The sequence below is a fragment of the Calypte anna genome, chromosome 14, assembly GCF_003957555.1.
Source record: "Calypte anna isolate BGI_N300 chromosome 14, bCalAnn1_v1.p, whole genome shotgun sequence".
NCBI lineage: Eukaryota > Metazoa > Chordata > Aves > Apodiformes > Trochilidae > Calypte > Calypte anna.
The window spans coordinates 14,615,594-14,642,751 of NC_044260.1; the positions used below are offsets into that span (position 1 = coordinate 14,615,594).

General features: G+C 57.1%; 2 protein-coding genes across 10 annotated transcripts; one reads left to right on the forward strand and one right to left on the reverse strand.

Annotated features, from left to right (window-relative positions):
- The first annotated feature begins 1,204 nt into the window (after positions 1–1,204).
- On the forward strand, positions 1,205–17,380 carry CDIP1 (cell death inducing p53 target 1). Of its 4 annotated transcripts, none has more exons than XM_030460175.1 (6): positions 1,205–1,267; positions 13,849–13,952; positions 14,613–14,711; positions 14,831–14,977; positions 15,291–15,555; positions 16,323–17,380. In XM_030460175.1, exons 3-6 carry the CDS (start codon positions 14,627–14,629, stop codon positions 16,432–16,434), a joined length of 609 nt encoding a protein of 202 aa, XP_030316035.1. In that variant the 5' UTR covers positions 1,205–1,267; positions 13,849–13,952; positions 14,613–14,626; the 3' UTR covers positions 16,435–17,380. The 4 variants fall into 4 exon arrangements, with proteins under 4 accessions (XP_030316035.1, XP_030316039.1, XP_030316038.1 ...); XM_030460179.1 differs by having other exon boundaries at positions 15,294–15,555; XM_030460178.1 differs by lacking the exon at positions 1,205–1,267 and adding an exon at positions 11,676–11,695.
- Positions 17,339–25,723, reverse strand: HMOX2 (heme oxygenase 2). Of its 6 annotated transcripts, XM_030460173.1 has the most exons (8): positions 25,396–25,638; positions 24,642–24,755; positions 22,448–22,557; positions 20,920–21,037; positions 19,637–20,128; positions 18,579–18,699; positions 18,337–18,505; positions 17,339–17,633 (listed from the first exon to the last, which is right to left on the reverse strand). In XM_030460173.1, the coding sequence occupies exons 3-7, from the start codon at positions 22,528–22,530 to the stop codon at positions 18,378–18,380; spliced, it is 942 nt and encodes a 313-aa protein (XP_030316033.1). In that variant the 5' UTR covers positions 22,531–22,557; positions 24,642–24,755; positions 25,396–25,638; the 3' UTR covers positions 17,339–17,633; positions 18,337–18,377. The 6 variants fall into 6 exon arrangements, with proteins under 6 accessions (XP_030316033.1, XP_030316034.1, XP_030316030.1 ...); XM_030460174.1 differs by lacking the exon at positions 17,339–17,633 and having other exon boundaries at positions 17,786–18,502; XM_030460170.1 differs by lacking the exon at positions 17,339–17,633 and having other exon boundaries at positions 17,786–18,505.
- Positions 25,724–27,158: the final 1,435 nt, after the last annotated feature.

Here is a 27,158-nt window from a genome sequence, read left to right on the forward strand (position 1 = left end):
TATGGGGCTGCCTGTGGGGACAGCACAAAGCTACCACGGCTCAGCATTGCTCTGCTTGAGCAGAAAGCCAGCTCTGAGATTACGTGTTGCATTTCCAACTCCGGGTCTAAACTCCAGCATCCTGCCGTGGCATGGGGACAGCCTGCCTGCCAGCAGTCCTGCTGTCACCTGCAGCTCGGGCACCCGCTGTGCCACAGGGCAGAGAGGGAAGGAGGGAGAGAGGGTCCCGGTGGAGAAGCTGTGGTCCCTGCAGGGTCATCGAGAGCTGCCAGCACAGCTGGGGAACCCTCGCCAGAGCAGAAAGGGACCCAGCAGACTTAAACGTCAAAGCAAGGACTGATGGAGCCCCAGGACCGGGCGAGAAGGGACTGAAACCACCTCTGGCCAGTGGCTGCGTTAAAGATCGCTCTTAAATTGGTCCCAAGCAGGGCTGGGGCCAGCAGAGCCAGGAAGGTGCCTGGGTGCTTCCCCAGGCTCCCTGGTCCCGGGGCAGCAGATGGGCAACACAGGGCATGGGGGTCTCGGTGTGTGTGTAGGACGTGGCTGTGACACTCCGTGGGGCAGCAGGGCCACCATCCCCGGCCTCTCACCTTGGTCATCCCCTCCTCCGTCACTTCCAAACCGTTCCTCAGCTGCACCCTCGGCCGCGTCTCGGCAGCCAGCCCGCCCGGGGGCTGCCCCTCGGCCCTCCCCAGCCCCGGCCACCTCTGCTGATGAAGGGACCCGGCTTTTCCCCTGCCCTCGATGGCGGGGGGCTCCAGGACACCCCCGTCGCCCTCCCCGACCTGGGCCGGGGTGTCCCAGGGCTGGAGGTGCTGCAGGAGGCCCCGCAGGAGGATGCGGATGGCCCCGAGCTGGGGGCTGCCGCTCTCGGGCGTGCCGAAGGCCATGTCCAGCAGCTCCCCCAGCCCCACCGTGACGCTCATGCTGCCTTCGGGCCCCGCCGGGGCGCCCCGGGCCGGGGACGCTGGCGGGGGACCGGGGCTGAGGTCACAGGGGACGTTACCGGGAGATGGCCCCGGGGTTCTGCTGCGGGCCCTTCCCTGCCCGGAGCGACCCGGAGGGGGAGAATGGGCCCCGGTCTGGAGCGAGGAACTGACTCCGGCACTGCGGCCCGGTTCGGGAGGAAGGGAGGGAGGGAAGAAACCCCCGACCCCCGGCAAGGGAGAGCGCGGCCCTGGCCCGCCCCGCCGCGGTACCGCCCGCCCCGGTTCGCCCCGCCCCGCAGCCGGCAGGTGACGGAGCCGCCGCCGAGGGCCCGCAGCCGGTAGGTGCTTCCCCCCCGGACCGGGGCGGGAGTGGGGGGTCGGGGACCGGGACCGGGTGGGAGCGGCGGGGAGGGACGGGAGAAGGGAAGGAAGGGGAAGGAAGGGGAGGGGAGACCCAGTGGACCCTGTGCCCCCCAGCCCTGGGCGGGCCCCGGCGGCCTCTGGGCAGCGGGGTTGGCGGGGGGCGTGCGGACACCGAGCAGCGGGGGTGAAGCGCAGCCCCCCGGCACCGCTGGCACCAACGGAAGGGATGGGAATCAGCGGCCGGTTCGGGCTCTGGGGGAGGATTCGGCTGCTCCGGGCTCTGCGCTCCGGCGGGGCCGCAGCCCTTGCTGGAGGCCGCGCGTCCCGGGGAGCGGGGCAGAGGACGGAGCGACGGAGCTGGGGGCCGGGGAGGCAGCCCGGGGACCCCCGGTTGGGCTTCAGCGCTGCCCGGAGGTGCCCCAGAATGGCTCGGGGTGGTACTAAAGCCGTGCAGAGCTTCGCGTTCGTACGCGGAGCAGCGCAGGGCAGGGTCGGGGTGCGCTGGAGCAGCGGGCGGAGGGTGAAATTTAATCGGCTGGGAAGCGAGGGCAGGGAAGGGAAGGAAGGGACGGGATCTGCCCCAGAAAGGAGAGAGCTCCGGCCCAGGCGGTGCCAGCTTGCGGAGAGGAGCTGCCAGCAGGGCACAGAGAACATGATCCGCACCCTGAGATGTCCCCGGGAGAGGAGGGAGCCGGGCCGGGGCATCGTGTGTGTGATTCCAGTCATCCCTGCTCGGGAGAGAGGAGCCTGGGGATGCCTGCTCAGAGCTGAGGAATGATGAGCCCGCTTTAAAGAGCCAAAGGAAACCCGAATGTCTTGGCAATCAAGACGGGAAATGAGGATGATGATGATGGGGATGAATCTGTCCATCCGTACACGGGCAGTGAGATTCCTGGGGATGAGGAGAGCTGGTCCAGCTAGTGGGGAGGGCAGCACTCTGACAGATACCCAGAGAAATGCAGAGGGAGCTTGGGAGGCCTTCAGGCGTTAGAGTGGTGAGATCTTGGTCCTGCCTCCCGTGGGGACTGGAGAGGGAAAGGGAAGGAGATGTTCGGTTGCTGTATGAAAAGCACATGGGTTGGTTGTGCTGCTAAATGGAGGGATGGGGCTTGGGACCCTGTGAAGGTATCAAGGGCATGCAGGAGAGCAGGGTCAGGCTGACTGTGATGGACACTGCCAGGCTGGCATCCTCTGGGTTGTCTGCAGCAGTCACGGCCAAGGTTAAACTTCTCCCAGTGGCTGCAAGTGCAGGTTTGTGTCCCTGGGCCCAGGCATTGCTGGAAAGTTGTTCAGAGATGGTCTCCTTGTGCCACTGAGAAGTGGTGAGGGACTGGTGGCTGTCACACCCCAGGCTGAGCCTCCAATACCAGGTGCTAGGCTAGGTCAGGCACAATGATTTCAAGTGGAAATGTTTTGGATTATAACTGCAGTGAGTTTGGGCTGTGCTTCAGACTTGCTGAGGAACACTTAGTGAACATGCAGGCTGCCCTCCTGTTTGTTCCCTCTCAAGGCACGTGCTTGGGATGGGCCTTTCATTTCAGCTGGGGCCCTTCTGCCTTCCAGAGTGTGTGACTGGAGCAGGCAGGAGGGGGAACTCCAGTGAGTGTTATGTAGGGTAATAGATAACCCTAGAATGGCAGTCAGTCATTTTGGGAACTAAACAAACTCGTGTCAGTGTGGAAAGTGCAGGCTGAAAACTTCCCTTTCCCAAAGGCTTCTCTGTCAAAATATTGTAGCTGTGTCTGTGAGCTCCAGGAAATCCCTGGAAGCATTTTCCTGCTCTGTCCTCCTCCTGTTATGATGCCAGGAAGGGATTCCTGCTGGGAGGCAGGGAGACAACACTTCAGGAAATGTACAAGACTGTCTAGGGGTGTTGTGTGAGCACAGATGGGGTTGAGGCTGTAGCAAGGGCAGGGTGACAGAGGAATGTCCCCAGATGTCCCCTGGGTGATGGGAAGGGGAACAAACACCCTCAGTGCCCCCCAGCTGCTGTGGGGGCTGCATCTGCTCAGGGAGGTGCTGAGATGGGCAAGTTCATGGGCTGAGAGCCAAGAGATCCTGCCACTGGTGTGACTGGGACTGCTACCAGGGAGGGGGCTTCTCCCTCAGAACCTGAGCCCTTCCCAGGAAGGGGGAACACTGCTGAGTTTCTTGTGGCGTTCCCTCAACAGGTCCTGCACCTGGAATTCAGTTCCTCCTGTTCCTGTTGTGCCCAGAGCTCCCTCTCAGCTGGGGACAGGAGGGAGGGTGTCTCCCCAGTGCCCTGTGATGGTTCCTGAGCATGTTCTCAGAGCTCCTTCAGCAGCCACACTCTGTGCACGGGCAGTGTGTGTGGCTGCTTTCCTTTAGGGTGAAACACGAGTGGGAGATGTGTTCTGGGAGCACTCCTGCAGCTGAAGGACATTAGGCCAGGCAAGAACCTGCCCACAACACCCACCCTGTGCAGATTTCAGGGGGTTGGGGTCCTTGGCACAGTGGTGTCATCTTCAGAAGTGTTCCCATTGTGTGTTGCTCACAAACAAAGCAAGAGAAGGGTTGAAAATCACTTTATTATGGAAAAGGCTCTTCCCCCCCCTGCATCAGATGTGAGTTTAGCAGATAAATACTTGTATTTAAAGGATATGATTGATGCAGAAATACGCCAGCGTGGGGATGGGTGGTTTTAGAAGGAGGTACAGAGGCTGCTAGTGTCTGCTCGTGAGCTCAGCTCCAAGAGGAGTTTTTTGCTTCTGTGTGAAGTATGAAATTAGATGTTCTGCATCTGGTTGTGGTACCTTTGTAAAGCTCTGCATTTGAATTCTTAGCATTGCTTTCATCAGGAGAGAATATCCTAGATTTCAAGAAGTTTTTAAAACTTTTTAATCCCATTTTTTGCAGCCTGCAGCAGGGCTGTGCATCTCCTTGGGTATTACCATGGCTCTGTCTGGGTGCTGAACGGTTCCTCAGCACTGGGAGGGTTTCCCTGGGTGCAGACACACATTTACCCAGCCTTGCACCAAGCCCAGGAGGAGACTGATGACAGGGAGGAAACAGTATTTGCATAATATGGAGATCAAAACAATAACAAAGGCAACAAATAGACCTTTGAGCTTCTAGACAGGTGTTGCAACTCCTCATCAAACTGGGATGAGAGGTTGTTCTCCCAGGCTGAGCTGTGCAAAGCTGCTTCATGGCTCCCAGCTCCAGGGCAGGCCCTGCTTTAGTGCAGCTGTCTTTAATCTGAACTCTCATTACAGGCCTGATTTCAGGTGAGAAAATACAAGAAGTAGCCCCAAAAGATGGCAGTGTAATCAGCGTGTCAGGAAGTGTGAAGAACAGCTGTTTGTGTTTGGCTTTGTGCCTCTTGATGAGACCTGATGAAACCTGAGACCACCAGAAAATGGAGAGGCTGGGGCTTTCCCTGCTAATTAAGTGATAATTTCTCTGTCACCTGGTGTGATTAGTAAGGTTAAAAACACTTATACTTCCTCCATCTCTTTTGTAGGGCAGAAAATGAAATAATATGCAGTTCTCTTACAGATTAAGATAATTTAAGAGGATAAAGCATTTGTGCTGAGACAGTGGTCCCTCTGCCCTGACCTGTGTATGTCCCTGAGCCTTCTCTGATACTCAGGCTCTGCATTTAGAATGAAAATGTGCTTTATCTTGTCCTGACAAGCTGCCTGCCTGATTTGGAAGATGTGGTTTGGAGCATTCTGGCTCCTTCTAGTTTAGTCTCCATGTTCTAATTTACACACTTCCTCTTTTGCCTTGTGCTCTGTCTTGCCATCAGGAGTTCCATCCCCCCATCCCTCCATCCCTCCCTCCCTCCATCCCTCCCATCTTTGGTACCTGCACACCCCACACTCTAGCTGCCTTCACTCTTATTTTCCTGTTGCATTGTGTGCTCGGAGAGGAAAAGAATTCCCCAAAATCTGAACCAGGAGCAAAGCCTCTTGGCTCTGGGACCCTTCCCTTGAGTTCTCCTCTGGGAGGCAGAGCCAAGGCTGGGTGTGCACAACAAAGACCTCGTGTTGTAGCTGTCCCAGTAAGTCCCAGTGCTGGGAAGAGGCTGGGGCTGCAGGGTCCATCCCCTTGCCCTCCTGCAGGACCTGTGCAGGCTCCAGAAGAGGCTCTTCCAGTGCTGGCTGTGGACCAGAACCCAGGCTGGGAGAGTTTAGTGGGTGCAGAGGGGCAGAGCAGAGAGGTTCTGTGCTGGAGCTGGGCTGTGTGTGTGCAGACTCCCCTGCTCTGTGTTGGTGAGCTCTGGGCTCCCCAGAGGGTGGCTGCTGCTTGGGTCATCACAAAGGAACCCCCAGTTTGGGGCATTTGGCAACTGAATCTTTTGCTGGGACAAGAGATGGTGGGTGAGGACATGGGAGCTGCTGGAGGGGGGCAGCAGGCATGGACACCCCCTGTTTCCCACTTTGCAGCTTTAATCTGACAGAATTAACCTCACACTGCAAGATACAATGAATTGGAGGTGGTTTTTTCCCCCAAGCACTGTTGTTTGATTGCTGAGCTCCAGCCTCCTCTCTGGGGAGGGCTGGCCAAGGAACTGAATTAAATTGTATAAAACTGTATTAAAACCCATCCCTCATGGCTCAGAAATCCCTTGTCCTTCCTCTCACAACCCCACATCTGGAGAGCAGGTATAATCTTTTAGATTATGGGGGAGGGAATAAGATTACTGTCCCTGGGAGAATGATTGTAAAATTGATTTCATTTAGGTCAGGGAACAGAGATTGGCACATGGGGGAGGCTTGGGCAAAACTGAATTAGGGGCAAGAGAGGCAGCTCTGGGGCTGCTGCAAGATGGGGACATTTCTTCTGCTCAGGTCTTTGTGGAGAAGCCCAAGAAGCCTCTGCAGGTTGGGTTTTACCTCCTGCCCTTCCAGCATGAGGCAGGGAAACACTTCCCACCCTCTGCTGGGAGCATCCCTGAGAAGGACTGCACTATCCCAGCCTGCAAACCCTTGGGATACTGGGCTGCTTGTGCTGAGCAGTCTGTGGCCAACTTCACCTGATCCAGGCAGAGCTGAATTTGCCTCCAGCAGCAGAGGAAGGGGCAGGTGCTGGGCCTGGCAGTGCCAGTGTGTGCAGAGCTCTTGGAAATAAAGATTGGCCACTACCTGCTGGATGGACTTGTTCAGATCTCCAGGACCCAGGAGAACTGCTCTCCATGTTTTCTCTCCTTCCCTTTTGGGTTGTTTTGTTGTGCCTTTTTTTTCCCTGTGTGTGTTTTGTTGTGGGGTTTTTTTATTTTTTGAAGTGGCCATGACTCAGCTCTTCCCTGCTGCTCTCAGTTTCCTGGTTTCTGAGTAAGCTGTTCCTGAGACAGTGGTTCCTGACAGAAAGGAACAAGGGATGTTGTGTTGTTCTCTTGGTGTTTTGTTTGTTTGTTTCTGATTTTTGTTTGTTTGTTGTTCTCATCTCCTCTTCTCTTCTCTTCTCTTCTCTTCTCTTCTCTTCTCTTCTCTTCTCTTCTCTTCTCTTCTCCTCTCTTCTCCTCTCTTCTCCTCTCTTCTCCTCTCTTCTCCTCTCCTCTCCTCTCTTCTCCTCTCCTCTCCTCTCCTCTCCTCTCCTCTCCTCTCCTCTCCTCTCCTCTCCTCTCCTCTCCTCTCCTCTCCTCTCCTCTCCTCTCCTCTCCTCTCCTCTCCTCTCCTCTCCTCTCCTCTCCTCTCCTCTCCTCTCCTCTCCTCTCCTCTCCTCTCCTCTCCTCTCCTCTCCTCTCCTCTCCTCTCCTCTCCTCTCCTCTCCTCTCCTCTCCTCTCCTCTCCTCTCCTCTCCTCTCCTCTCCTCTCCTCTCCTCTCCTCTCCTCTCCTCTCCTCTCCTCCTCCCTCTCCTCTCCTCTCCTCTCCTCTCCTTTTTTTCTCTTTTCTTTTTTTTGTTTCTTTTTTTCTTTTCCTTTTTCCTTCTCTGGCCTGTTTTAATGCTCTGCTTCCTTCGGATTTTTTCCTTGTTCCTGAGTTCCTGAATCATCCTAAAATGCTGGATTCCATCTGGGCCATGTCCTTACCCTCAGACATAATCCAGGCTGTGACCCTTGCACTGCTCCAGCTTTTCCAGCAGCAGCAGCAGGGTGATGGTGACACTCCTAAGAGCACAGAGGGCTCTCCTGGTACATGTGTGTCTATTGTAATGCTTTTAAACCTCTTTTTTAGCCCCTCGAGTTCCCCATGACAGTGCTTGGCCCCCCAGTGCTGCCCTTTGGGAGGGACAGAGCCAGGTGAGGGTCACTCCATGCCGTGCCTGTGCCATGCAGGTTTCCTGGTGACTCTCACTGCAGAGCTGGGACTCTCCTTCAGGAAGGGGAAAATATGAACTAGAACTTTAAAACAATGAAAATAAAAGCTTTCTGATCACTTCCTTAATTATCCCCCTCCTCTGGATGGCAGAGCTGGAAATCAGAAGGATGCTCTCTCTCTGCACTGCTTCGTGATGCACTTAAAGAGCTTCTTAACCCAGAGGAAGGGTTTTTGAGTTTCTCCTGAAGTTTGTTCCTCTGTAGTGGAGCTGGGAACGTCACCTTCCAGAGGCAGGTAGTGCTGTGGGAGCTGCCTGCTGCTCGGGCTGTGGGGAAGCAACGTGGTCTCTGATGCTAAATAATCTTTGCTGCTTTTTAGCCCTACAAAGAGCACAGCTCATTGTGTCAAGACACAGTTGTATGCAAGGGGAAAGTGGCCTGAGCCCTGAAAACAGAGCTGGCTGTTTAAAAAAACCAACAAACCAAACAGAGGCACTCTGTGTTTTTTCCAAGTCTGTGGTTACCAAGAGAAGTTTCTTGGACAAAAGGACTAGAGGACTAAAAGCACGAGGGTAGTGTCCTGTAGCACCCTCCACGTTTTTTGGATTTGCTGTGTTGCTGTTAAGCCAACCAGGATAAAAGCTTTTCTGTGTGAGGAGGCTTTGAGAACATTCACTGCCAGATTAAATTGGCCTTTCTGAGAATAAATGAGTTGTTGTGATGTGGGCAGCCCTGCTCACTGCAGCTGTAAGATCTGCTCATCCCAGGACCCACAGCAGGTAAATTATGGATGTAAGAGCTGGGTTTGGGGTAGTGCTGGTAATGTGAGATGGGATTTCTGGCTGGTGATGGATGGAAACCAGTCTGTTGAACATTATTGATTGTCCCTCCAATCCTGAGCAGCCCCTGGGCTTCAGGGCATCACCATGTCAGGAGCAAACCACAGGCTAAGGGCAGTGCTCTGCTACCCCTCCTGCCTGGGATGCTTCTGGGGGTCCCCATCCCCTGGTGAGTGGAGGACGGGGAGCACTGGAGCCTCGTGCTGGGGAGCAGGAGAGCAGCTGGAGCTGTGTGTGCCCCAGGGGTGTCCTGCAGGGCTCCCCCCAAGCCTCTGCTCTGCCCAGCACTGGCCACACACTGGGTGTTGGTCACCCCAACTGGTTTTCCCCTCTGTGAACTGGGACAGTGCTGTCTGGCTCTGAGCAGCCCCTCTGAGCTGGGCTGGGGAGGGCAGGAGGGTCTCAGACCTTACACGTGCTCCTGCTTCACTGCTTTGCAAAGAGAGCAAGAGGTGGCCTTAAATAAAATAAAATGGAGTGGCACGGAGCACTTCTCACCAGTCCTCAGAAAAAAGCAGAAGGTGACCCTGTACCTGTGAAATCTGAGCATCAGCAGCTTGTCTGGTGCCAGGGTGAGGACAGAAAGTGCCAGTGTTAGGAACAGGAGCTGGTCCTGTGGCAGAACAGCAGTGCTGGGGCACTGGGGAGGGAAATGGATGTAGAATCACCACCTGTGTCTTCACAGATTGTTTCAGTGTGCTGCAAAGTCTGCAAGGGAATTCTGAGCAGGCTCTTGGGTGTAGACAATCCGTGGAGGCTTAAGGACAAGAGGCAGTCACCAGTGTGGTGACAGTGAATCCTTTATTGACATTTCGCACCCACTTTATGCAGAGCCCTTGTTTATATCACCATATCTTGCAGGTGGCTCTATCTGGGCCACAGATCCTGTTCTCACAGAATTCTGCTGGCTACATCATTATCCTGTTCTTCTTCTTTTCTGCTGCCAGCTCCCTTATCTTTCTCCCATAGCTCATCTTTCAGTAACCCTGCAGCTGGGTCTCAGGGCCCTTATCTTACTCTGGCTAAAGCTAAATAGTCAGGATTGCTCACAGGTCTGTTTTCTTCCAGACAGGTTCCCAACACTTGGGCTCTGATTAATTCTGAAACAAAATGCAGCTACATCACCACAAAAGTGCTGATCCTTTATGGCTCTCATTTCTTCCTCCCTTGGAGCTCACAGAGTTATTTAATGGAATAACCCATCTAATCAGTTTGATTCAGACACTGGAGCTGTATCATTTGACTTTCTCTCCAGAAATTGTATAGACTGAAGAGTAATGAAAAACTGGGGTGCATAAAGGAATAAAATATTTTTAGTATAGTTTTGGAATGAGATCTATAAAATCCAGAGTTGTTCCCTGAGATGCAGAGAGCAATCATTCTGTGTTCATCTGCTCTGTGCAGGAGAGGAGCCACAAAGTGACAGCAGGGGATCCCTTTTTGTCAGGTCACTGAAGAGCAGAACTTTGCTGGGGCTCTGCAGAGGTGTCAGTGGTGGTGTTGGAGGCTCAGGGAGATGGGGGTTGTGTTATTAACATTATTAATGAGATATCAAATGGATGATGTGAGGCAGGACTTATCCTCTCTGGGGAAAACTGAAGTCTCTGCCCAGGATTCCAGGGAGCTGCTGCTGTCTCTGGTGCTTTCCCAGGGATGTTACCAAGAGTTGGCTTGGACTGGTTGGGAACTTGGGTGGAAGTCTCAGGGAAAAGCTCTCTGATTGCCCAGAGGTTTGGCTCCCAGCACCCTCCTTCTCTCATCCAGGTCTCTCTGGGGCAGATTGCTGAGGTGCAGAGGAACTCAGCTTTGTCTTTAATGGTTCTGTTAAGCTGCAGCTTTGCATCCAAGAGAACACTGGGGGTGTTGTGCTCCCTCTTCTCTCCTGAAGCCATGTCCCTAGCTGCACAGAAAGCAGCTCCTGGCTGCAGGAAGCTCCCTGTCCATGGAGCTGTCTGTCCTTTGGGAGCTGCCCTGATGGTCCAGAGTGCTCTGAGCACCACACCTGAGCCTTCCCCAGAGCTCTGAATATGGGGCTCAGTTCTGAGGTGTGGGGTGATGGTCTCTGCTTGCTGGCAGCTCAGGGGCTGCCTCTCAGTCCCCCTGGGCTCCTCTTGGGTGTCACCATCAGCTGCTGAGCCCTGCAGACTCAGGATGCTCCCTGCACCTGAGTGCTGCTGCTTGGGACCCTGTGGCAGGGAGCAAAGAGCTGCCCCAGCCCATTCTTGTCTTTTTGGACTGTTTTTCTTTAAATGTTCAGGTTAAGCAGGCCCTGGCAATGCTGTTCCTGCAGCCTCAGTGTGGAGAGCCAAGGAGCACTTGGTCAGCCCATCTGGAAGCAGAGAGCACTGGAGAGAATCCCAGAGGCAGCAGCAGATCCTCCCACACGTAACCCTTTGTGGGTGCTGAGGATAAAACACCCTTGTGTTAAGCAGGGGCTTTTGTGTCCAGTTTTCCTGATGTCCATAGAGAGGAGCTGCATGGAGCAGTGGTTTGCATCCCTGCCTGGGGACAGCTGAGCTCGGGCAGTGCTCTGAAGGGTGTCTGAGGGTGCTTTGGATTTTAATGCTCAGAGAAATCTTGCTGCCAGCAGGGATCCTGGGTGACAGTGGCACACAGACATGTCCAAGGTCCCAAGGTAAAGGCCTGCACTGGGGATGTTTCTCCAGAAAATACAGATACTGTGGAGCAGAGTGAGGAGCTTTGGCTGGTGAGCAGCCCTGCCTGCTAAAGGGCAGCTCCTGTCCTGCTTTGCCAGCAGAGCTCTCCATCCCTGCAGGGAAGGAAGAGCCTGATCCTACTGCAAGCAGCAGCTTTCTGCAGCTGAAATCTGACTGCAAAAGTGTGGGAGAACCCAAGCTGTGGCTCTGCCCACAGCCTGGCTGCTGGAGGCTTGGGGAATCACAGGGAAGGATCAGACCTTCCCTTTAGGGCTGAACTTGGGGTTCCATCTGCACTGGGCTTGAGAGCTCTGGCTGCCTTGCCCAGGGCCAGGGTGGGCTGAGGAGGTGCTGCTGGGGTTAACAGTGGGAAAAGGAGGGGGTGGATGGAGCCTGGTCAAGGACTGCCAGGGCATCCTCTTTCTAAAGGAGGCTGCAACACTGCTGGCTGTTTATTCCTTCCCTCCTGGCTCCAGGGAGATTCTTTGTGCAGGCTGGAGGCAGCAAACGCTGGTGGAGAGGCAAGGCTGAGGGGGAAGTTTGGCTCCCTCACAAGGAAAACATTTTTTGTCTTTTTTTTCTTTTTCTTTTTTTTTAATTTCCTTCCACATAAAACCCAGGCAGAAGTAACCACTGGTACAGGTTTTCCATCAGGGATTTTTGCTCTCTTCCCTTTCAAGGTAAGAGCTGTCTGCTCTGGGGCACGGGGGGCACAGAGGGAACACTCAGCCCAGCCTCAGCCTGCTCTCACCCTGGGTGGTTCTGTCGTGGGGGCAGCACCTTGGGGCACACAGGGCTGCTGCCTGGGCACGATGGGGTTAATGGACCAAATCTTTGGGTCTCCAGGCAGCACAGGAATTATCTGTGACTGTCCCCTTGGTGGTGTTCCCTGTTGTATTGTGCATGGGCCAGGTCAGCCTGGACCTGTTCTGGTGGCTTGGTGTTCCCTGGTCCCAGCACACAGACCTCTGGTGGCTGGGGGGGTCTGAACCCTCTGTCCATCCTTTCGCTGGTAACTGACTTCTCTGAGTCTTAGGATCTTGCAGAGGGTCCTTGCTCCCAAAGGACCTGCACTAGAAATTGGTGACTCCATCAGATCTGGTAAACTGGGTCAGAATTATTTGTAAAGCTTTTATTCCCCCCCTAGGTGTTCAGCTGGTCTGTAAGTGGTGTTACTCCAGTAAGCCCTGGTGTGGATGTGATTCCTGCAGCTTTTAGGAACATTTCTTCCCATCTGAGGGTCACTTCTGTCTAAGTCTTGGGCCCCCTGCTCCCCATGGAGCTCTCTGCCTGAAATGGTCTGGAGTGGTTCTGTGCTTCTCACAGCAAGAGAAGAAAGAGCACAGGAGAAGCAGATTCTAAGAGGCTTAAAAGCAGCAGGTTGTCTTTGTCTCCCAGGAAGGGCACACACCAGCACCTCACTTCTTATGGATTTCTCTTAATAAGCAGAATATTGCATTAGGGGTGGCTGAGTCTGCCAAGTAAGAGCAGAGCAGCTCTGTACCCCTCCAGCATCACCCTCCTGGCTGCCTTTCCCTGGTTGGATTCATTGCTCCTGAGTCCAGGGCTGCTGCTCCATCAGTGCTGTTTCTGGAGCATTTGGGTGAGATTGCCTCTTGGTCTCCTCCTCTCCTGAATTTTCTCTCCAGTGGCTTTGCCAGCCCAGGGAGTGTTGTTGAAAGCTGTGATGTTCTGGGGTGGCAGCAGCTGAGTGGTGATGGGAGCAGATCTGTCACACAGGAGCAGCTCAGCTTGGCCAGGGGCACAGGGAAAGCTCTCTGGCAGGATGGTGTCCCCAGGACTCAGGGTCAGTCAGGTCTGAGGCTCCTGGGTGCATAGGGTGGGTCATTTGGCTACTATCAGGAGAAAAAAAAAAAATCCTCCTTTTCTTTACATCCCCAGTGAAGCTAAAAGGAGTACAGCCCCATTTGTAGCTTTGTAGGTCACTGCAGGAGAAGGAGGGCTCTGAGTGCCTCTCCTTGTCCCTGCTGTGCCCCATCCAGCTCTGTTCCCTCTGCCTCTTAGGGAGGAAACTGGAGAGCACAGCAGGAGGAAGACCCCCAACCATTCCCACCTTGCCCTTTGAAGCTGGGTGTCTGCAGTCTGTCACTTCAGAATCCCAGTGAGGAATATTAGTCAGGAAATGTGGCCATCCTGGGGAGGACCTGTGCTGGTCCAGGCTCTGCTCAGGTTCTGGATCAGCATCCTGCTCTCAGGAGGGGTAATGGTGCTGCTCCAAAGCCTGGTGACCTGGTTACATTTCCTGCCACCTTGCAGGAGGCTGCTCGGGGGCTGTGGAAAACCAGGAGAGGAAAGAAAGCAAAGGTGAGCAGGTGGGGGGCTCAGTGCAGTGCCTGCTGCCCACCAGGTCTGTGCCATGCTGGGGAGGTGGCTGTGCCCCACCAGCACCTGGCATTGGTACCAGGGCCACAGGGACCCTCACAGCCTCTCCTCCCCCAGCAGTGTCCCCAGCAGTGTCCCCAGCAGGATGGTGCCCAGGGCCCTGCACCAGCACCCCTGGGGCTGAGCTGGGCAGGCGGTTTGTGCCTCACCAGCTCTTCCCCAGGCAGTGACAGCAATGTCACCGTGTCCCAGGGGAGCCTTCCCAAGCACTGAGTCAGCAGCTTCCCATTTGTGTCACATCCTACCAGGCACAATGGTGCCAGTGTACACAGGGAAACTGAGTCCCTTGGTGTTGTTGCACTTCCCTGGTGCTCAGAGGGGCTTGGGGGGGATTTTCCACCTGCCAAGGAGAGGAGGGCTCAGCTCAGAGCTGCCTGGCAGCACTGCCCTCTCTCCATCACTCAGTCTCTTGCTGTCTCCTCTCACCCAGGTCCAGTGGGATAACCCAGCTCCCAGACTACACTGTGCAGGACAGCTGGGGGGGTTTCAGCTCTGCCAAGGCCTCTGAGCTCCTTGCTGCAAGGAAGAGGACAGGTAAAGTTTACCCCAGCTAAAATGATGCCTCCAGCTGTTAGAGGTGGTCCCACCCTGACTCACTTGATGAGAAGATGGAGAGACCTGTGCTGTGGGGCTGCAGCCTCCCCCTCTCTTTGTGCTCAGGGGGTCCTGCCTGTCCCCTGCAGCGTGTGGAGCTGCTGGGTGGAGCTGGGGGCAAGGCAGGGGCAGCTCTTCCCCATCTGTGGTGCCATAAGGCTGCTGCTTCCAGGAATTCTTTGTTGTGAGGGTGCTGAGCCCCTGGCCCAGGCTGCCCCCAGAAGCTGTGGCTGTCCCATCCCTGCCAGTGTCTCAGCCCAGGTTGGATGGGGCTTGGAGCACCCTGGGCTGTGGGAGGTGTCCCTGCCCATGGCAGGGGGTTGGGACTGGGTGAGCTCTAAGGTCCCTTCCAACCCAAACCCATGGGGTTCCATGATTTATGCTTCCAGCCCAGTGTTGCCCCAGCACACAGCTGCTGTGCACAGATGTTCCTGGGAAAGCCCTGCAGAGCCAGAGGGAACATTCCCACCTTGGATTCACTGCCTGGGGTCCATCTTCAGGGCCATGGCACCAGCCCCCCTGCCACCTCCTTCCCCAGGGATTGCCTGTGTGCAGCCCAAGGCTGGGCTCTGACTTTTCTAAAAGCTTCTGTCCTTGCAGGGCTGCCCTGAGCCATGTCCAACGACCCTCCACCCCCCTACCCAGGAGGCCCCTCAGCACCTCTGATAGAGGAGAAGCACGGCCCCCCCCCTGCAGCAGGTACTGGGGAGGGAGGGGGGTTCCCAGCTGCTCCAGGGGTTGGGGTGACTTTGCTGAGTAGCTGAGCCCCCTTCAGCCCTGTCACCTCCCCCCTGCCTGCTGACTCTGTTCCCTTTCAGATGGCGTTGCCCCTGTCGTGGGACAGCCCCAGGGGGTTCCCATCCCCCCTCCGGAATTTGGGCCCCCCCCCTACGAGCCCCCCTCCCAGCCAGGGTTTGTGCCCCCCCACATGCCCACAGATGGCTCTGGGCCCTACGTGCCACCTGGTGAGTACCACGAGGGGCTGCAGGAAGCAGGAGGGGATGGGGGGGACAAGGACCCCCCCACACACACCCCAGGAGCAGAAGTCTCCTGGTGCCCTGGGCAGTGTGTGTGGGGATACAGTGGGAGAACTGGGGGGGGGGTGTTCAGTGAGATGGGTGGGATGGGGTGGGATGGGGGGTACAGAGTCGGTGGGGGGGTTGGCTCCATGTCCTGCCCAAGGTGGTGGGGGGACAGGAGGGCAGAACCCCCCCAGCAAGAGTCTGAGCTCTCCTGCTGCACACAGTGATGTTCACCCCTGCAACTCCCTCCTCCCAGCAGGTTATTACCCACCCCCGGGCCCTCACCCCCCCATGGGCTTCTACCCTGCTCCTGGTCACTACCCCTCTCCCGGTGGCCACACGGCGACGGTGCTGGTCCCATCGGGGACTGCCACCACGGTGACAGTGCTGCAGGGAGAGATCTTCCAGGGAGCCCCCGTGCAGACCGTGTGTCCCCACTGCCAGCAAGCCATCACCACCAAGATCTCCTACGAGATCGGGCTCATGAGCTTCCTGCTTGGCTTCTTCTGCTGCTTCGTGGGGTAGGTGCTGCACTCAGAGCCCCACGGTGGGGATGGGTGCTCAGCTCTGCTCCTGCTGCCCCCAGTGCCCTTGGCCAAGCACCTGGGCATGGAGGGGCTGCTGGGGCAGCAGGCAGGTTCCTGGGGTGACAGGGGCTGGAGACCTGGCAGGGAGCCTTGGGAAAGAGGGTGCAAGTGCTGAAGGTCCCCTTTGGAGTTTGCCCTTAGTGCAGGTGCCACCCACCCATCCCTAGCCCCAGAATCCTGTGGCTGAGTGCCACAGCCTGTCCTTGTGTCCCAGGGCTGGCAGCAGGAGGGGCAGTGGGAGGTTTCCTGCCCCAGGGGTACGGATAGCTCAGGCCTGGTCACCTGCATGTGTCCCACTGGGCCACCCCTGCCCTCCACAAGGTGCCCAGATACTCACTGATGATGTGCTTACCCCCTCCAGCAGCACCCAAGGGCCAGGGGGGGGGTTGGTGCTGCCCTGAAGAGTGATGGGGAGGTGGGGGGCATGGCTGTGGCTGCCCCATCCCTGGCAGTGCTCAAGGCCCGGTTGGATGGGGCTTGAAGTAACCTGGTGTGGTAGGAGGTGTCTGCCCATGCTGGGGAGGATGCCTGGGTGATTTCTGAGGTCCCTCCCAGGCTAATCCAGGCTGGGATGAGTCTCTGGTTGCCCCCCAGGGACACAGACACCTTTCTCCCCCACGCTCCAGAGCAACCCTCCAACTTCTGTCTGTGCCCCCCACCCCATGCTCAGCTCACAGCCCTCTGCCTCACCCTCTGCCCAGGTGTGATCTCTGCTGCTGCCTCATCCCCTGCCTCTTCGATGACTTCAAGGATGTGACACACACGTGTCCCAACTGCAAGGCTTACATCTACACCTACAAGCGCATGTGCTAACAGCCCCGGGACCACCGCCCGCCCCTCTCCCGCTGCTCCGCACCAACCCCTCGGCTTCCCCCGGCCCCTTCCCTGTGGATCCCGCTCCCTCCTGCTCCCCCTTCCCGTGCTCCCGTCCTGGCTCTGAGCGGTTGGATTGGCGAGGGGGGCAGAGGGGGAGCCCGGGGGCTGTGCTCTGGAACAGGCAGGTTTGGAGGGGGGGGGGGGGGGGGAACCATCCCTCTGCTCCCCCCGATGCTCCAGGGCTCTGGCGAGGCCCCTCTGGGCCGGCCCCGGGGGAGGAGCCCCCTCCCCACACCTCCCAGGGCAGGGGGTCCGGGCAGGGGGGGCAGCGCTGTTTTGGGGGGGGCTCCCGATGGCCCTGGCAGAGGTGAGAGGTCTCAGCCCGTTTCCCAAGGAGGGGCGGGCAGCCCCCCCGATGGAGGCTCCTGCCGGGGCCAGCACTCGCATCCCGCTCCGCAGCTCCGTCCCGAGCTCCTCCTGACCCCCCGGTACCGGTACCGTACACCGCACCCGGCATGGCCCGGCCCTGCCCTGCACGGGAGGAGTTTGTTCCCAGCTCTGGAGCAGATCCCCAACTCCCCAGCCCCCCAGTTCTGTGGGCAAACACCCCCGAGCTCCCCTCGCCCCCCCAGCCGCACCCTCGGGGGTTCCGCCCTGCATGGGGGGTGTGTGGTATTTTTTGCTCATTTGCTATGGGGCAGAAGGCAGGGGAGGAGCAGGCAGGGCAGGGGCTGCCAGCAGCTCTGACAGATGAGAAGAACCCGGGAGGCGTTTTCAGCCTCTCCGTGGCTGCTCCAGCTTCGGGGTGTGCAGCCCCCAGCCCGAGGCTGGGGGGGTCTCTGAGGACACAGCTCTGCAAGCACAGCCCACTGCTGCTGTTTGCTCAGAGGTGGAACTGTGGCACTTGTCAGTGTTTTAATGTAAATAAATAACAGACCCTGAACTCCAGCTACATCTTTTCTTCTCCCCTGCTCCACGCTCACAGCAGATCCACCCCCCCGGGGAGCTGGGGATGAGGAGGGAGGGCAAGGGGGGCACAGCAGTGCCAAGCAGAGATGAAGAGCTGCAGTTTGCCTCCCCTGGGCAAGGGCAGCAGAGCCCTTGGCAGGAACAGCTTTTACCTGCCCCTCCTTGAGCTGCAGGTGGAGCTTCCCCAGCTGCCTCTCAGACAGCTCCTCTTGTGCCCAAGAACTCAGCTGAAAAGGAGAGAGGTGCCCCAGGAGTCAGAAGGAAGAAGTACAACAGCATGGGAGTCTGTACCCACTCCCTTGCTCCCCCTTCACCTCCTCCCCAGCCTTCTGCACCCCCACACCTCAAGGCACAGTTCACCCATTCTCCCAGGACTGTATTTCAGCTTTTCCCAGCTCCAGCATTGCAACTCTTTAATCCAGGCAAGGCTTCAAGAAATAAACAGAACAACCAACTCCCTACTCCAGTGCTGCACAATACACATTTGTCACCTTCATACCCCACCCACTCAGTCCTGTCCCCAGACCCAGGGACCTTCCTCCAACACCAGACTTGGTCCCCAGGACACTGCACCTCTGAGCAAAGGGACCCAGAGCACGACCAAACCACCAGTGCCTGGGGGAAGGAAACCCAGTGAAGGCTGATGACACATTCTGACTGCAGCCCAGGGCAAGAGATTCCCTCCAGCCCCTGGGGGGGAGATGAGAAGCCAAGCACATGAAGCCAGGACAGGACAGACACCTCTAGCCTTAAAAGCTGCCCAGGTAGGGCAGGGCAGTGCTGCAGTGGATCCTCACCCCAGCTCAGTCCCGTGCACCAGGCAGCTCAAGACATGACATTACAGTGCTTGCACCATCAGTGTGCAAAGTGTCTTGCACAGTCCTGCAGGATTCCTGCTCCTTTTCTTACTCCAGCCTGCAGCCAACTCACCAGCAGCAGCCAGGGAACAGTCTGAAGGGCAGGGTGTGCTGTCACAAGAGGTACCAGGCTGCAGCTCCTGCCACCACAGCCATGCAGGACACCAGGATCAGCTGCACCAGGGGCTGCTTTGCCAGGGCCACTGCAGTGTGATAGGGACAGCCAGGTCCTGCCTTGCCTGCTGGGACACAGAAAGCAGTGTCAGGGCTGGGAGTCACTTACCTGTGGCAGCTCTGTGGTGGCCCATGACATACCCAGTTTGTCTGCATAGTAAGGGCATTTCCGAATGTCCCCTTTTCCATCGTGGACTGGAAAGCCTCCATCTTGGGCCTCTTCTGTCAGTGACTTCCCAATCTTGTCCAGCTCATCAAAGACCTGGGAGTGGTGACAGGGAGTGCATGGAGCAGGCAGAGCCAGGCAGCTTCCACCCAGGCCCCCAAACCACCCAGAGAACAGGCAAGAGCCCCTCCTGCGCTCCCTGTCCCCAAGGAGCACCCAGCAGGCAGAGCTGTGGTGACATCTGCCACATGCTATAGGCTCCCAGAGGACACAGCCCATGCCAGGAGCACCAGGTCAGACCCAGGAGCAGGACAGACACGGTGTCTCCCTGCCATTGGAGATGTCCCCTGTCCCTCCTGCTGCAGACCCTCCCCTGGGATCTCTGCTCCCATGCATGGCCGGGGGTTTCTGTAAGGATGCTTAACAAAGGAACCAACCACATCCCACCATGCTCCTGAGCAGTTTAAACCACACCAGGCACAGATTAAACTACAACAGGCACAGATTAAAGCCTCCATCCAGCAGCTAACACTGTGCTCATCCCCCTGGGGCAAGGGGCAGCTCAGTCAGGTCTCATGAAGGGGAAGCACTGTGGGAAGGAACAAGAGGCTACAGACATTTTTGGCTGTTGGACAGCATGTCAGACAGGAGGTGAATTGTAACCAGTGTGGTGCAATGTGCTCAAACCAGCTGAGGCTGTCTCAGAGTGAGAGCTCTGCTCCCTCCACTCCTTTGGAGCCACAAAGCCCACAGGAATCTTGTGGTGAAGTCATCTTAATTCTGCCCTAATCAAAGGCTTGGCTGTTTTGTTGGGAGTACGGGTGAAACTCCCAGCCAACACCAGCTGTGTCTCCAGAAGCCAGCAGAAGAGCTCATCCCAGGAGAATCCCACCTCCCCCCAAGAAGGAGGGGCCCCAGTGTGGCCTCAGACCCAGCCCACTGCCTGGATGAGCAGTCTGACCCAGCTAACGTGGGCCTAGGAGCTGGCCCAGACCCAAAAGCAGCAGCAGCAGTGACACAGGGGCTGGAGTACCTGCATGTTAAACCTGAAGGCTCGGTTGGCCTCCTCCACGATCCTTTCCTTGGTGTTCTTGTCCAAATCCAGAGCATTCATCCTGGCTCTGTAGAGCTGCTTAAACTGCTGTGCATTGGAAATGTTCTCAAACATGTAGAATTGGATCCCTTCTTCAGTACTGGGCAACTTCAAGGCCCTCTGGGCTACCTTCTTCAGCACTTGGCCACCCGAGAGGTCCCCCATGTAGCGTGTGTAAGCATGAGCCACTAGCAGCTCTGGCTCGTGCTGTCCCACGTGATGGATTCTGTCCACGTAGTGCTGAGTGGCCTCTGAACACTGGATCTTCTCTTTCCAGTCTTCTCCATAGAAATACCTCAGGTCTCTGGCCAGGGCTTCTCTCCGGTGCAGCTCCAGGGGGAAATAGAGAGGAGCAAACACTGGGTTGTCCTTGTTGCGATCCATCTCCTCCTCCAGAGCAGAGTAGGTGAAGTGCAGGGCCACTGTGGCCAGCTGCAGAGAGAGCAGAGAAAGCATGAGAGGAGGTGTTCATGAGAGGAGCACACTGCTCCTTGTGACCATGACCCCTGACCAGGGGGTGAGGACAAACAAGGAGGGAACCCCCAGGCCTGACACAAACCAGCCTGGAGAACCCACACCCAGCACGGACCACATGAAGGATCAGAGGCTCTTCTTTACCTTCATTCATCACAACATCTACACAGCACCAAAGATTGTGCCAGCTGCATGCTCTGGGCCTCCTCTTACCTTGAGAGCAAGGCACAGGGACAAATTTCATCCAAAAGGTACAACTAGCACCAGCAGCCTTGTGCTGTAGGAAACTACTGTATATGCCAAGACCTTTGGGATCAGACCCTGCTCACATGGGCTGATCACACCACCTCTTTTATTTAGAAGAGGCAGCAATCCTAACAGGCCTCTGGAAAAAAGCCCAATCTGAAACAGGGTAGAATAAGTGCTGTAATCTCACCAGGATTCTACTCCTGAACAGTTTCTGGCATCAGCATCTGTGCTGCAGCCACATCTGCCTTGGGTGGCCAGAAGCATTTCATCTGATCAGACCTGTGCTGGGGAACCAAGTTCCTCACCCTGCTGTGTCCCCCCTGTGGGACACACCAGGCAGAAGCCCCAGACAAGGGCTCTCCCATAGCTCTGATGATGCCACCCAGACACTGGCTTGTCCCCATGCCGTGCACAGAGCTGCAAGGCTCTGTCTCCAAGGCTGCAGCAGCCCCGAGCTGTGCCAAAGAGCAGCTCTGCCATGGGAGCAGAGGAGCACTCACCTTGAAGAGCTCCTTCTTGATCCGTCCCTTCAGGAAGTCTTTGACAAACTGAGTGTTCTCTGCTCGGTCGTGGGATTCCTTGGTCCCCTCCTTCAGCAGCTCAGAGAGGTCTGTGGGGCTGCAGGGAGAGAGGAGAGCTCTGGTCACCCCCTCCCACACACTGAGTGGAGTTGGTTCCTGCTCTGTTTGGAGGGATCCCTCCATTCCCCACCACCTCAGGCCCAGTTTGGAGAAGGTACAAGGAGGGATCCCTGAAGGCAGCACCACCAGGAGGAAGCAGCAGGGTGGAAGCAGCCAGGAGCTCCTTCCTCTGGTGTGGATGTCCACGTGCCAACCAGAGCTGCCAGTTTGGGAGGGTTGGAGATCACCAGGATGCTGAAGCAATTGCCAAGGATCCTGATCCCTGCACTGTTACTTTTGCTTCTTATCCACGAGAGGCCCAACAGTACCAGAAAAAGGCCTGGAGCCTGTGAGGAGCAACTGCTGGAGCAGGGTCAAGGGCACGGGGTCCTCAGTGGTATTCTCCTTTTGCACACTGGAAAATGGCTCAGGAAAATGGCAAACACAGGCAGGACCTCAGCTTCTCTGACTTGGGTATCAAGTGCAGGGGATGACATGAGAGTCAAATGGCAGAGCAGGGCAAGAACATCCTTCAGAAGTTAATTTATCCTGAGACACATTGGCTTTCTAAAAAAATATTATTTTAGGTTACAGCCACTGGACCTGCCTGGAGCTCAGCACAGAGTTATCAACATGCAGACTCACTCAGAACTGTGCCAGAGCACACCTTGCAGTTTGTATGACTGGCTTGCTGCAGAGAGCAGGGTCCTGTCAGCTGCAAGGACAGACTTTGAACACTCCAGAGCCACTGAATGCCTGAACATTGCAGCCAGCAGGCAGACAAGGCCTGGAGGTGCCAGGAGAGCCAGGCAGCACTAACTTCTGGGGGAACTGAGGCTGGCAAGTTGAAGAGAAGCCAATCAGCCCACTCAGGTGCTTTGGGAAGCACCCTCATCACCCTCCTATTTTCTAAGTCTGAAGCTTTGGCTATTGGAGCATGTGTGTGAATTTTATTTTTTATCTAACCTCCAGGATGAGATCCTTGCCCTAGACCAGGGGGTGTGTTAAAGGCAGCAGCAGCAGCTCACTGGAGCAAAGTTCACCCCTAGTGTCACCTTTCAAAACAAGAAGCTGTTATCACAGGAGGCTGCCCAGAAGCTGTGGAAAACTGGCTCACCTTGGTCAGGAAGGCACAAACACAAGTGCTAAATGGCCAAAGCATTTCTGAAATGCAAGATAGCAGAGACAAAAAATAACTGCTTGATGTCAGCCTTAGCCAGCTGGCACCTTTCATCCCTTCCAGCAGGGTTTGACTCAGCAGATTTCAGTGCACACATATTTGCTTCAGCACCTACTGGAGTCCCTCACTCCTTTTCCAGATGAGAAGAAGGATCACTCCTTTACCTGGAAGGTCATCCCCCTCCTCTCCCAAGAGAATGTCTGTGCCACCCAGTGAGACAGAACCCACCTGGCACTGTCATCTTCTGCTTCCTCATAGCGTAAGATTTCCCCTTCCTCTGCCCCCTCGGGTCCCTCCATGGCTGATGGCATTGCTGCTCAGGCTGGGGAGGAGACAACCTGCAAGGCAGAATCAGAGGGAGGGGATCAGGGGGAAGCTGCCTCAGCAAGGGGATGAGCTGAAACACTGAGCACTCTGAGCTGCTGAGCCAGGCAGGTGGTGAGGAGCAGCCCCTGCCCACCAGGCACTCACTCCTCCAGCTTGGGCACCTCCACCAAAACCTCCACATCAGCTGCATTCACACACATCACCCTCAGAGCAGCCCTGAAACACAGCACAGCCTGCACTGGGCTCCCCACTTCAGAATGGCTGCTGGGGGAAGGTACCCAGAGACCTCAGCACCAGCACTGAGACGAGAGCCTGTCCCCTTCCCTGGGTACCAGCACCTCATCCCAAAGAGACCCCGAGCAAAGCACCTGGAAAGGGCAGCACTCTCCTTCAGTCAGCTGGAAGGACACAACACTGTTCCCACAGCAGCTTCCCCTGGAAGAGAACTGCAGTGAATTACAGCAGTTAACCTCTGAAATCAGGCAGCACACAGGGGAAACAGAAGCCTTCCCTAACACCAAGTATATGAACAGAAACTTCCAAAGCAGGGGTGGATTCCACTGCTCTGCCTTTCCTGAGCTCCATGAAGAGCCAAAGCAGCTGCTCTGTGAGCTGGGTGAGCTACAGACAGCTACTGCTCCCACTCTCCCACTCCTCTCCTTCCAGGGTTTACTTCAAGCCCCACAACTAACTGGGTTCTCCCTCCTCATCTCAGAGGCAGCAGGATGCACAAGACCCACCCAGAAGCAGGAGCAAGACACCTGGACACAGCATCCACACAGCCCTGCTCAGCCAGGAACCCAGCCAGGAACCCAGCCACCTCATTTATAAAATGGACCCATAATCAGCTTCGTGCTCCACCACCCCAGGGGCTGCCTTGCCAGACAAGCAAGGACCTCAGCTGCTGCCTGGCTCCTCAGAAAGCACTCACTGAAGAGCCACCCCCTGCTCTTCCTCCTCACCCAGTCCCCTGGGGGGCTGCACCCCCATCAGCACAGGGCCAGCATCAGCACACCAGCTGCTGGCTCCCAGCTCATCCCACTTCTAAATTCCCTGCCCTCTGATTCCTCATCCCCAAGTTTCTGAGCCATTTCCCACCCACTCTGCTGCCCCTCCATGCTCAGCAGCTCTGAGCACCCATCCCTGGGTGCAGCAAAACACCCAGCCTGCAGGACACATCCCCAGGATGAAGAGGCAGCTCCCAGCAGCAGGGAATGCCCATCGTGGGGAAGGGAAACCAAAGCAAAATCTGAACCCTGCTGGAGCCTCCTGTGGGCCTGGGGAACAGCCTGCTTGCCCCAGAGCACAGCCACCTCCTGCCAACACAGGAACACAGCTTCTGAGGACACCCTGGCCTCCTGCTCAGCTTCCTTCAGGCCAGGCACTGCTGAAGAAATGCAGATTCCAAAATTAAACCAGACAAACTGGTTCTGATGTCTCTTATCCTTCCAGAAAGCTGGAATCCTGGCAGCAGGGTGTGCTGCCAGCTCTGCAACAGCCACCCCTATGGAGCAGCAGCACTGCTCACCCCTTGGAAGGAGCAGAGTGCTGAACCCAGCCCAAGGGAACACACCAGATCCCAGAAACTGGAGGTTAACAGCAGCAGTCTGAGGCTCCCAAAGGCCAGATACCCAACATGGGATCATCCCTGAACCAGAACCCCTGATACCTGACCCAGGAGAGCACACACACTCCTGTGTCATCACCTGAGAGGTCTCAGCAGCCTTTAGCCCAGCCTCTTACTGGTGCTGTTGAAGCCCAACTGGTCAGAGCAGAGACTTGGTGCTTCAGTAGCAGTGTCTGCTGCAGGCAGAAGGATCCAGCATGCCAAGTCCTTAAAGGATTTGTGTCTCCCATGGCCTTTTTTTGTAGAAGCTGAGTCTGAACGTGTTCATCTGTAGAGCAATAGGCAGGGACAGCTCCAGCCCCTCCAGCCCAGGCAAACATGGCAGCTTACTCCATCCCAGGCCAGTTTACAGCTTCACCTGGACACGGCCTGAATTTAGGCAATAATTCAAGTCTGAGACACTTCTAACAATGCCCAAACAAATGCTGATTCTGCCCCCAGAGCTGCAACCCAGCACCTGACACTGACCAGGGAGGAAAACTCCTGGTGAGCTCCCAGATCTCTCCCGGTCCCACGGGTGGGTGAGTGGCAGCAGCTGGAAAGAGGAGAGCAGCACAAGGGGCAGGACAGGCAGGGTTAGATCTGGGGGGAGGAAGAGCACAGTGAGACAGACAGACAGACATAAACACACCAAGCAGCCTTTGCTCTGGGGCTGGCCAGCACCAGCTGTGCCCAGGACAGTGACAGTGCCAGTGTCAGTGCCAGGCACTCACACTGATGCATGCAATGTACACAAGTGCTGGGCACGGCACAAACAGCACATTTGTTTCACCCAGCAAGAGAAAAGAACGACAGCAAGAGGCCTTCACTCTCCAAGCCCTTCCCAGGGCCCAGCTGGGTCAGGAAGAGCCCAGTGCCCTCTAAATCCCTGGGAAAACCCAGGAGCTGGGGCAGGAATGGCTCCCGGGGAACCAGGCGGCTGTCCCGGCAGTTCCATCCCGGTCAGCTCCCAGGGGAGCAGGAGGAGGAGATCAGGGAGGCCCGGCCCGGAGCCTGAGCTTATCCGGGGGCTCGCAGAAGGCTTCAGGCGCGTTGATGACCGCACCGTCCGTCCCGTCCCGTCCCGTCCGTCCTCCCGCCCCAGCGGACAGCCCGGGCCTCCCCGCGGCAGAGCCAAGGCCCCGGCCCGGCCTCCCCAGGACGCGGAGGGCAAACGCAGACGGACGCGGCCCGGAGGGGTTTCCGTGCCGAGCGTTTCCCCGCCGCGGGGTACCGGGCCCACCTGCTCCAGGGGCGCGGAGGCCCGGACCGCGGGAGCTGCGGGAGCTGCGGGGCAGCCCGGCCTCCTCCTCCTCCTCCTCCTCCCCTCCGTGCCGGGCGGAGCAGAGAACACGGAGGGAAAATCCTGCCGGGGGAGGGAATCTTGCAGGGGGGGAGCTCCGAGGATCTCAGCCCGGTACCGGCCCGACCGAGGGGCGCCGGTCCCGGTGCCGCTGCCCCGTTGCCATGGAAACGCGCCCCGCGCACTCACCGCAGCTCCGCCGCCCCGCGCAGCCAGACAAAGGCCCTGCCCGGCCACCCGCTATTTATAGATGAGGGAGGATACCGGGCGGCCAATCAGGAGCCGCGGAGGGGCAGGCGCGGCCGCCGATTGGTGGAGACGGCCGTGACGACAGCACCACCACCCGCAGCCTGCCCCGCGCGCTGCCCCGTTCCGGGGGTTTTTGGCCCCGAAATCCCCGATGTCCGCACCTGGAGAGTGCCCGCTGGAACCCTCTGCTGACCCTCAGCCTCCCGGGAACCCTCCCCACAGCGCCACCAACAATGGGGCTGCGGGACTGCTTTAGACCCACACCCTCAGGCACTCCTCCCCTCAGTCGTTGCCCCATTTCCCACAGTTTGGGCTCCAAAATTCCGAACATCCGGACGTGGCTCCCGAAGAGCAGCCACTGAAAAGCCCTGCTGGCCCTGCCCCTCCCACGGAACCCCGTGGAACCCTACCCATGGCCTGTGCCCTCCTCCTGCCCCGCATGGGAGAGCCTGGGAGCTGCAGCTCCTGGGGCTTTACTGGGGTTCCCAGTAAAGGTTCACCTGTAGTGAAATGAGGCAACCAGGTGCCACTGATTGCCAGGTAGTGGGGGCCCACCCTAACCAGTCACAGGTGGGCTTAACACAAGCTCATGCCCACTGCCTGGCAAACTGCCTCGTTTCACTCCAGTAACCCCACAGCACCACTGCCCCCCTTGGCTCCCCAAAGAAAGAGGTGGCAGGGAGGGGATGCAGGAGGTTTTGTTTTGCCAAACTAAGCTGGTCTGGTTGGTTCCCTCCATAAGTTGTCCAAAATGTGTGTGGGGAGAAAAGGCCAAGTGCTGACCTCCCTCCAGGATAAAGCACCCAGAACAGTCCTGCCTTTTGAAATGATTTCTCTCTCCCAAGAGTTTCCCTTCCCCTTGCTGCATCACATGCTCTTCCCCAAACCTCCGATTCATCTCCTTGCACCCACTGCCCCTGCTTCCATCTCTCCTGTTTGGGCCTTGTTCCCCTAAACAAGAAATCCCTTCCACCCTCTGCAGGTGGGGCTATCAAAGAGCAAAGGGAACAGGACACACCGGGCCTTTCCCTCAGCCAGGGCACCAGCCCCCACTGCTCCTGGGGCTCCCCATCCCTGTGGATCTGCCGGTGCTGGAGCAGCGCGGAGCTGACGGCAAAGCCCTTCCCACAGCGGGCACAGGCGTAGGGCTGCTCCCCGGTGTGGATGTGGTGGTGCTGGGTGAGATGGGAGCCCTGCCTGAAGCTGTCCCTGAGATGGAGCAGGCACAGGGCTGTTCCCCAGTGTGGACCCGGTGGTGCTGGATGAGGTGGGAGCTGAGGGTGAAGCTCTTCCCACACTCAGAGCATTCGTTCGGCTTCTCCCTGGTGTGGATCCTCCGGTGCTTCATCAGCTCGGAGCTCTGTCTGAAGCTCTTCCCGCACTCACACCCACTCGAGAAATGCCCCAGAAGCACAGGGTGACTTCTGGGCACTGCTGTGGTAAGAAACCAGCTT